The sequence below is a fragment of the Rhinopithecus bieti genome, unplaced genomic scaffold, assembly GCF_001698545.2.
Source record: "Rhinopithecus bieti isolate Rb0 unplaced genomic scaffold, ASM169854v2 scaffold_18477, whole genome shotgun sequence".
Classification (NCBI taxonomy): domain Eukaryota; kingdom Metazoa; phylum Chordata; class Mammalia; order Primates; family Cercopithecidae; genus Rhinopithecus; species Rhinopithecus bieti.
In genome coordinates this window covers 1,081,969-1,091,573 of record NW_016809209.1, presented here as the reverse complement: position 1 = coordinate 1,091,573, position 9,605 = coordinate 1,081,969, and the positions used below count along the sequence as shown (strand labels likewise).

At 53.4% G+C, this 9,605-nt stretch overlaps 1 protein-coding gene across 1 annotated transcript in view; it reads right to left on the bottom strand.

The window, feature by feature from the left end:
* Positions 1 to 575: 575 nt before the first annotated feature.
* Positions 576 to 9,605, bottom strand: part of NEK8 (NIMA related kinase 8) — a 14,563-nt gene continuing 5,533 nt past the window's right edge. Inside the window, exons 2-15 of the mRNA XM_017888897.1 lie at positions 7,327 to 7,532; positions 6,547 to 6,779; positions 6,182 to 6,313; positions 5,517 to 5,709; positions 5,272 to 5,352; positions 5,008 to 5,189; positions 4,763 to 4,913; positions 4,264 to 4,340; positions 3,805 to 3,922; positions 2,399 to 2,549; positions 2,027 to 2,190; positions 1,776 to 1,934; positions 1,441 to 1,599; positions 576 to 1,054 (exon numbers count right to left, since the gene is read on the bottom strand). Of these exons, the coding sequence (XP_017744386.1) occupies positions 1,026 to 1,054; positions 1,441 to 1,599; positions 1,776 to 1,934; positions 2,027 to 2,190; positions 2,399 to 2,549; positions 3,805 to 3,922; positions 4,264 to 4,340; positions 4,763 to 4,913; positions 5,008 to 5,189; positions 5,272 to 5,352; positions 5,517 to 5,709; positions 6,182 to 6,313; positions 6,547 to 6,779; positions 7,327 to 7,532 (2,035 nt within the window). The 3' untranslated portion in view covers positions 576 to 1,025. The remainder of the gene's footprint in view (positions 1,055 to 1,440; positions 1,600 to 1,775; positions 1,935 to 2,026; positions 2,191 to 2,398; positions 2,550 to 3,804; positions 3,923 to 4,263; positions 4,341 to 4,762; positions 4,914 to 5,007; positions 5,190 to 5,271; positions 5,353 to 5,516; positions 5,710 to 6,181; positions 6,314 to 6,546; positions 6,780 to 7,326; positions 7,533 to 9,605) is intronic.

Genomic DNA, 9,605 nt, shown 5'->3' with positions numbered 1-9,605 from the left:
TCTCCCTCGTGCTGGGGAAAAGAGCAAGCAGACGTCCGAGCAAATCCTGCCTTAGGATGAAAGTGTGGGGGAAGATAGCAGCACTCCAGGGACCGCCCTGCCCCAGGCTATGCAGAAGCTAGGCAGGCCTAATGGTCAGTCCAGCCAGGCCCTGGCTTGTCCTGCTCCAAAGCATGGAGACGTCCCAGCTGAGCACCAAAGACATTTTTTTTCTTTTTTTTTTGAGAGGGGAGTCTCTTGCTCTGTCATCCAGGCTGGAGTGCAGTGCTGCGATCTCGGCTCACTGCAACCTTCGCCTCCAGCGTTCAAGGTATTCTCCTGCCTTAGCCTCCAGAGTAGCTGGGATTACAGGCGCCCCCCACCATGCCTGGTTAATTTTGTATTTTAGTAGAGACAGGGTTCACCATGTTGGCCAGGCTGGTCTCAAACTATTGACCTCAAGTGATCCGCCCGCCTTGGCCTCCCAAAGTGCTGGAATTACAGGTGAGCCACCGCACCCAGCCTTTTTTTTTTTTTTTTTTTTTTTTTTTTTTTTGGTGGAGACAGCGGTCTTGCTATGGTCCCCAGGCTGGTCTACAACTCCTGGCCACAAGGGATCCTCCTGGCTTGACCTCCCAAAGCACTGGGTATGCAGGTGTGAGCCACTACCCCCGGCCCAGACTTATTTTCTAACTGAGCTGGGGGAAAGAGCGCGGTCTGTGTGGAGATACAGCTGCCTTCAGCCTTTTTATGGCAAGGCTCTGCTTCCAAAGGCTAGGTCTGCCTTCTAACTCTAGCCAGGCTGGATCCTGGGGACACTGACTGAAGGGAGGAAGGGGTAGGAAGGGCAAAAAGGTGGTGGGAGAACAAAGTGGTTGAGGTTTCCATATCCAAGGCCAAAAGCACAGCAGGGGTTTTGCCAGCCCCGATACCCCATGATGACCCAATCCAGGAGATGGCTGCAACAGTCATGTCTTGGGCACCTGCACTTTTCAGAACATTCAGAGAAGCAGTATCAGGGTGGTCCAGAGGTGTATCCAGGTGCCTCAGGGGGGAACCGGCTCATCTGTGACTGCTGGAGGGTACGAAAGAGAAACGCTTGCAGCTTCTGAGGGCAGTGCCTCCAGAAATTATCACCCACCTCCCACTCCTACTGGGCCCTGGATTCTGGACCCTGTTAGGCCAAAAAGAGAGGTTCAGTATCAACAGGACTCAGCAGTAGGAGAAAGAATGCGTGTGAGCCCCCTGGGGAGCAGTGGCGGCAGCCCTTCCATGAGGCCCAAGCAGCACCCTTGGCCACCCGGGGCAGGAAACTTGGAGCTCTGTAACCGCAGCTTCAGCTATTTTTATCTGAGGGCTAAAGATGCTTTTGGTGATATGGGCATCTGTGAACATGGGGTGTGGGAGTGTGGGCAGGGGCCAGCTGGGTTGTGTGGTGAGGTGGGAAAAGTTACAACTCACGGCGAACAGCCAGGAGGGTGTTTCCATGGCAACAGGACACGGAAGTCACCGTGTAAGGGTGTGTCTCATCCAACTGCACTGGCCGAGGGAGTCCGGCATCCTCATCCCTCCTTCCCAGTCGACCTCGGGCCCCTTTGCCCCAGGAGTACACTTCACCCTCTGCCAGGAAGAATCCCCAGGAGGGAAGTGGGAAGTGGGCACAGCCTGAGCAGGATCTCCCCTCCCACATTGCCAGGATGGCCCGTGGGAGGCTCCAGAGTCCAGTGGCCCTGAGCAGCAACCTTCAGCCCCCACTGCTCATGGCACTGCCTGCCCCTGCCATGCTCAGTCCTCACCTGCCCCGATAGCTACGGTGAAGGCGTCCCCACAGGCTACCATTGCCACCTTGATGCCCTCAAGGCCTTGGACCTTACAGGGTGCCCGACTGCCTCGGCGAGCATTGGTGCCCAACTGCCCGTGCTGATTGCTGCCAAAAGTGTAGCAATCACCTGAGGCTATGGGGGAGAGGAAGGAAAGGGGTGCTTCAACAGGGTACCAAGGAGACCAGGAGTCCCCCTCTGGCCTCCAGAGCCCAAGTCCTGCTCACCAGTCACAGCAGCTGAGTGAGCAGTGCCCAGGTCTACACTCAGCAGGGGCTCCTGGTCCAGGGGTGCAGAGCCTAGTAGTGTGAAGCTCAGGGCCTCCTCCATCTGCTGGTGAGGGACAGGCTCCTCCCCCAGGGAGAGGTGGTCCAGGCCCAACTTGTTGAACCTGAGGGCAGAGCCAGAAGCCAAATCCAACTGACAGACAGTTTGGGCAGGAGCTGGTGCACCAGAAGACGGATCCCACCCTGGGTTGAACCAATAGCACCCTCAACCCCCTCAATTCTGGTCTTTGGTGAGAGGTAGGCAATGATGGATGGAGCACTCGCAGCCAAGGAGAGCCAGAGGCAGGTTAGTCACCCTGAGGACCTATTCACCTGTTGCTCCCACAGGCCAGGGCTTGGCCAGGCACAGTGAGGATCATGGAAGAGTCGATGCCACATACAACTCGCTGAGCTTCCTGTCCTGGGGGCATGGGCACCTGCTGGGGGCAGCTGTGGGACTCCCTGGTGCCTAGTCCCAGTCTGCCTACAAGAAGAAACCCAGAAGGAGTTAATTTGAGCTTTAGTGGGGGTGACGCCAGGATGAGGAGGGCCCACTGAGGGGAGGGAACAGCATGAGTTCTCTGTTCTCTCAGTCCCAAATGCCTTTCCTAGGCCCCTCTGCTGGTTAAAATCCTCCTTTATTTATTTTTTATTTTTATTTTTTGAGACTGAGTCTCATTCTGTCGCCAAGGCTGGAATGCAATGGTACGATCGTGGCTCACTGCAACCTCCACCTCCCGGGTTCAAGCGATTCTCCTGCCTCAGCCTCCTGAGTAGCTGGGATTACAGGCATGAGCCACCACGCCCAGCTAATTTTTTTATTTTTAGTAGCGACAGGGTTTCACCATGTTGGCCAGGCTGGTCTTGAACTCCTGACCTCGTGATCCACCTGTCTCAGCCTCCCAAAGTGCTGGGATTACATGTGTGAACCACCACGCCGACTCAAAATCCTCCTTCTTATAAAGCCCTGTTCAGATGCCATCTCTCTCCTCCAGTTGACATTATTGTTCACTGAGTTCCACACCTCTGCACCGGGGTGTAGCCCTGATGCTATCTGTTATCTGGCATGCTGGCAATGTCATCTTTCTCCTATTAGACTGAGTCCTCCAGGAAGACAGGAACCAATCAGTGTCATCTCTAGTTTCAGTGCCCAGCCTGATGCCTGACCCAAAGAAGACCTCAATAAAAACTAGTGGATAAGCCAGGCGTGGTGGCTCACGCCTGTAATCTCAGCACTTTGGCAGGCTGAGGCACATGGATCATGAGGTCAGGAGTTCCAGACCAGCCTGGCCAAGATGGTGAAACCCTGTCTCTACAAAAATACAATAATTCGCTGGGTGCGGTGGTGGGTGCCTGTAATGCCAGCTACTTGTGAGGCTGAGGCAGGAGATTTGCTTAAACCTGGTGGTGGAGGTTGCAGTGAGCTGAGATCACACTACTGCACTCAAGTCTGGGTAACAGAGCGAGACTCTGTCTCAAAATAAAATAAAAAAATAGGTGGTTGAATGAAATTTCCTTCATTACCTCAAACACCTGAAGGAAGCCACATCTCCATCTCATCTCAGCACCCAGCACAGCATGTGCACAGTTGGTGTAAAATAAAGGTTTGTTGAATGAATGAAGAGAATTTGAGAGGAAAGAGGGAGGAGAGAATGTGCTGTGGGGTGGAAGGTGGGTATGAAGGGGAGCAAGTCATGGCTGAGGATGCTATGAGATGGGGCCTAGAGGCTGGAGCTTACCGCTGTCTCCACGGCCCCAGGCAAATAGTTCTCGCTCAGTGGACAGGGCCAGCACGTGAGAAGCCCCACAGGCCACCTGCACCATCTCATAGCCCAGCAAAGCCTCCACAATGGTGGGCTAGAGAGGAGAGGAAGCAAGGAGAAACTGGGCAAAGGGTCTGGGACTAGCCATCTGGCCTCAACACCCCCTGTAGGGACAAAGCTGGAAGATACACATTCTCAGGAGGTGGCTATGTCTTTAACTCCAGCCATACACAATGCCAGGTGGACAACCACTGGGGAAGCCTGGTTTTTCTATACTTCCCCCGATGTAGGTGGCCCAGGGCACGTGCATCTGGGAAGCTAGAGGAACCTGTGGCTGCTGGGAACTCCCCTGCCCCCAATCTGGTGTCAGCTCTCAGATGTGGGCTCCCCGTCATCTCCCTACTTCCCCCTCTCCAAGGTACATGTGACACTCACCTGGCTGATGTCAGTGAGGCTGCCATGGCCTAGGCACCCATTGCTGCCGCTGCCAAACGTCATGATGATGCCTCGGTCTGGAGAGAAGGGCAGTGAGGAAGGAGAAGGGAGAGAAGTTAAAACAGTCTTTCCAGATAGCCTGGTCCTCTAGTGGGTTGCAGCAGCAAAATAAAGTTGGGGACCAGGGCTGAAAGGACGGGATAGGAAGAGAGAAAAGGTTGCGAGTCTCTTCAAACGTATGTGACTTTGGACAAGTGACACCCTCTCTGAGCCTTAGCATCCCCACTTGTCAAATGAGAATAATATAATAACTGCCTTGCCAGGCCCGTCCGTAGGGTAAAGGAGGTTGTATAAGGAAATCTCCTCAATAGTTACTTGACAGAAGCAATAACTCCATAACTAGTAGACAGAAGCATTAAGTGCGTGGTTTGCAAGAGAAGAGAGAAGGTGCTCTGTGGGGCCTTAGAGCAGGTCCCACAAGGTAGGCCCGACAGCTCACCAGTCAGGCAGGCAGTGAAGAAGTCCCCACAGGCCACATGCTTGATGGTCACGCCCGACTGGCCCTCCAGGAAACGCGAGATGAACTGGGGCTGTGGCTGCTCCACTGCCCCAGGGAGGAGGGTGCCTCCGCCTGCACCTAGGGGTGGGGCCTGCAGGGGCAGGTGGATGGGCAGCGCCTGAGCACCCCAACCCTGCTGTGGATCTACACCTCCACACGTCCAGGCCACCCGCTGGCCTGCTCACCTCCCACAGGATGAGACGCCCAGAGCGCGTGACGCCGGCTTTCTGCGTGCGCCCAGCTGCTACCTGGACCACCTCTGTGTTGAGCATTGGCAGTCGCAGGGGAGTGCCCAGCCCACCACCCCAGGCATACACTGATGACAGGGGTGGTGGGATGGCCGGCCTCACAGGTCCCCGGGGGATACCTGCAGGTACAACATATGGGGACTGTTAAACTGATGGGAATGGTGTGGCGTCCATGGGGACTGGCGGCCTCTTCCCACTTACCTCTGCAGCGGACACTGGTGGTCCTGCTCCCTGTGCTGCTGGGGGCCACGGACTTCTCTGCCCTGCAGGACAGATGGGGGCCTAAGGACAAAGACCCTCCTGACATTCCTACATGCAGGAAGGGAGGACTTGCCCCGCTTTCCCTCTGCCCCAGACCCCTGTGGCTCGCCATGAGGCCTGCCCACACCCGTTGCCACCCAGGACACGCTCGCATCTCCCTGCACAGGCCTCCGCAGCGTGGACACTGCCCACGTCGGTGTGGAGGTTGAGGAGGGCACGGATGCAGAGGGGCTGTGCCATGATGTGGCTGAGTGGTGGCCGCTGGGCAGGCTCCAGGCTGAGTAGACTCAGGACCAGCTGGCGCAGCTCAGGGCTGTACCGGTCAGAGATGGGCGCAAAGGTGCCGCTCATGATCTTCAGCACCAGTGCTGGCAGGTTCTGTGAAGGCACCAGGTTGGGAAGTTGGGGAAGTGAGGGCAGCACCCCCCAGCTCCAGCCCCTGGTCTCCTGGGATAATAACAGCTTTGCCCTCAAGAGACTTCAGTCTGATGAGGGGACTCCCAGACTGATAGGGGAGTCCAACCTGGCTTTCAGCGATCCCTAGTCTGATAGGGGAGCTGCAGCTATGTCCTCAGAAACCCCAGGATGCTGGGAAAACTCAAGTCTTGCTCTTGGAAGGGTCTCCTGGGAAAGCCACAGCCCTGCCCTCAGGAGCCCTCAGTCTGATGGGAGGCAAGATGTACTCTCAGAAATCCATAGTCTGAGGGACACCCATAGCCCTCCCTTGGGGTAATCTGGTAAGGGAGAGACATGACTCAGCTAGAGGAGAAACCTGAGGTGGCTGGAGCTGAGGGCTGCTGGGGCAGGCAGTACATTTCCCAGTTGTCCCCTGGAGGGTGCATACACTCACCGCGGCCTCAAAAGCCCTCTTGAGGCTGGCCAGCTCATAGAGGACACAGCCCAGGGCCCAGATGTCACTCTTCTGGTTGTAGGGCTTGCCCTCACACAGCTCAGGGGAGATATAGCATGGGGTACCCACCACCTGCAGGAGAGAAGCTGGGATCACAGCCCTGCAGGGAGGGAAGACCAGGGTCTCTGCACATAAGGTCATTTGGGGACAGCTTCTTCTCAAAGCAAGCCAAGGGGCTTCCTCCTGCAGGACCACCCAAACGAGCCAAAGGGCCAAGGGTGTTTTCGCGGGAGAGGAGGAGGCAGGGTTAGGTCCTGGCCCTCAAGACTTCTAGCACCCTGGAGGTCCCCGCCATGCTCAGGCACCGTGTAGGCCTTGCTCTTGCTGCTAAGGATCTTGGAGATGCCGAAATCACCAATCTTCACGACCATGCGGTGTTTGTCAAGAAGGATGTTCTGGGTCTTGAGGTCTCGGTGCAGGATGAAGTGGGTGTGCACATGATGCAGTGCAAGCAGGATCTGCACGAAGAAGTGCAGGATGGTCTCCTCCTCCAGCAGGGAATTGCAGCGCTTTTGGATGAACTCAGCCAGAGTGCCGCCTGTGGCCCAAAGGACTAATCAAGATCCAGGCTTTCTCACACCACGACAACCCTTCTCCTTTTTTTTTTTTTTGAGACGGAGTCTCACTCTTTTACCCAGGCTGGAGTGCAGAGGTGCGATCTCGGCTCACCGCTGCAAGCTCCACCTCCTAGGTTCAAGCCATTCTCCTGCCTCAGCCTCCCAAGTAGCTGGGACTTCAGGCGCCCGCCACCAAGCCAGGCTAATTTTTTTTTTTTGTATTTTTAGTAGAGATGGGGTTTCCCCGTGTTAGCCAGGATGGTCTCAATCTCCTGACCTCATGATCCGCCCACCTTGGCCTCCCAAAGTGTTGGGATTATAGGTGTGAGCCACCGGGCCTCCTTTTAGGTATGGAACAGGGCACTGGGAACAGAGAGGAGAAGGGGCTAGCCAGGGTCAGATAATTGGGACCAGAACTCTAACCCTTGGCCATGCTCATTCCAAGGAGGGAAGCCAGGTGATCTGTGTCTGCCTGTCCCAGAGATAAGAGGCCCCTCTAGCCAGGTCACTATAAGGAGGCTGGCCCACCTGGTGCATATTCCATGGCGATCATGAGGGCTTTATCTTCCAGGAAGTTCTCATAGTACTCAATGACATTGGGGTGGTTGAGCAGCTTGAGGACCTGGCACTCATTCTGGGCTGCCTGCCGCTCTTCTTTGGTCATCTGTTCCACTGGAATCTGCTTGATGATCACCAGCTTCTGGTCAGCCTTTCGCAGGCACAGGTGCACAATCCTAGGGATATGGAGGACAGGGACAGGTTACCAGCTGAGCCTCCAGCCACATATCAGGCAGGGCGGTACAGCCTGGTGACTGATGTCTCTTAGAAGAGGGTTCTAGACTAAGAGGTCATCTAACCAAGTGCACAGAACACTGAGCTTGGGAACAGGGAGAACTGATTACAAGCTGTGTGGGATTTCAGTTTTACCACAGGCACTGTGAGGTAAAGTTAGTCTTGATCTCTAAGTTCCCACAGACTGCCTAGGTTCAAATCTGGGCACCTCCTCTTACTAGTTATCTGGTTTAATACACTATGTGACATCATTGTCTGGAAAATAAAATGGGCCTCCCAGGGTTGTTGAGAGGATGAGAAAGTGCATGTAAGGCACTGAGCGCAGTGGCCAGCACAAAGAAAATGCTCAATGAATAGAAGCCATTCATATTATTTTATTTTAATTCTGTGGTCAGTCTCCATAAAAGCAGGAACTACAACACTCTTGTTCACCACAATGACCCCAGTGCATAGCCCAATATTTAGCACACAATAGGCGGTCAATAAGTATTTGCTGAATGAGTGGACTATAAGCTGATCTAAGTCTCAAATTTTTACCTCAAGATCAGACTTCTCTGCTGAACCCCGGACTCAGATATTCACTTGAATGGCTCATAGTCATCCTAAATTTTAACAAATTCAAAATAAAATTCTTGATTCCTGCCTCCAAACCTTTCCTTGCTCAGTCTCTTCCATCTTGGTAAATGATACCACTATCGTCCAGTTATTAAATCAGAAACTGCTAAAATCAGAAACCTGAGGCAGGGCCATGTGGCTAAGGCCTGTAATCTCAGCACTTTGGGAGGCTAAGGCAGGTGGATCACTTGAGTCCAGGCATTCAAGACCAGCCTGGGCAACATGGTGTACCCAGTCTCTCAAAAAAAAAAAAAAAAAAAAATTAGCTGAGCATGGTGGCAAGCCTCTGTGGTCCCAGCTGCTCTGCAGGATAAGGTGGGAGGATCACCTGAGCCTGGGACATTGAAGATACAGTTAGCCATGATCGCGCCACTGCGCTCCAGCCTGGGTGACCAAGTGAGACGGTCTCAAAACAAAACAACAACAAAAAAACACACTTGAAAATCACCCTAGGCCTGGTATGGTAGCTCACGCCTGTAATCCCAGCACTTTTGGAGGCCGAGGCAGATCACTTGCAGTCAGGAGTTTGAGACCAACCTGGCCAACATGGTGAAACCCATCTCTACCCAAAATACAAAAATTAGCTGGGTGTGATGGTAGGCGCCTGTAATCCCAAGTACTCGGGAGGCTGAGGCAGGAGAATCACTTGAGCCTGGGAGGTGGAGGTTGCAGTGAGTTGAGATTGCACCACTGCACTCCTGCCTGGGGAACAGAGCAAGACTCTGTCTCAAAAAAAAAAAAAAAGAAAAGAAAAGAAAAGAAAAAAGAAAATCACCCTAGAATCTTTCCTCCATCTCACATAAGCACATCAGAAAATCCCATTTCTACCTCCAAAATACTGTAAATCCATCAAATTCTCTGTACCCTCTCTATAGCCCTTGCCCTATAGTCATCATAATTTCTTGCCTAAAATACTGTACAAATCTCCAAAATGGTCCCTTTCACTCCTGTCACCCTCAAATCTAAATTCTTTTCTTTTTCGTCTTTTTTTTTTCCTTTTTGTGGAGAACGGGGTCTCGCTGTATTACCCAGGCAGGTCTCGAACTCCTGGGCTCAAGCTATCCTCCCGCCTCTGCCTCCCTGAGAGCTGGGATTACAGGCGTGAGCCACCGCGCCCGGCCTTTTTTTTTCAAATCTAAATTCTACATGGCAACCAGAACGACATTTATTTTTTATTTATCTCTTTTTCTTTTTTTAATAGATACGGAGTCTCACTATGTTGGCCAGGTTGGTCTTGAACTTGTGGCCTCAAGACATCCTCCTGCCTCAGCCTCCCAAAATGCTGAGCTTATAGGCATGAGCCACCATGCCCAGTCCCAGAATGCAATTTAAAAATCTTACCATCCTGGCTAACATGGTGAAACCCTGTCTCTACTAAAAATATAAAAAATTAGGCCAGG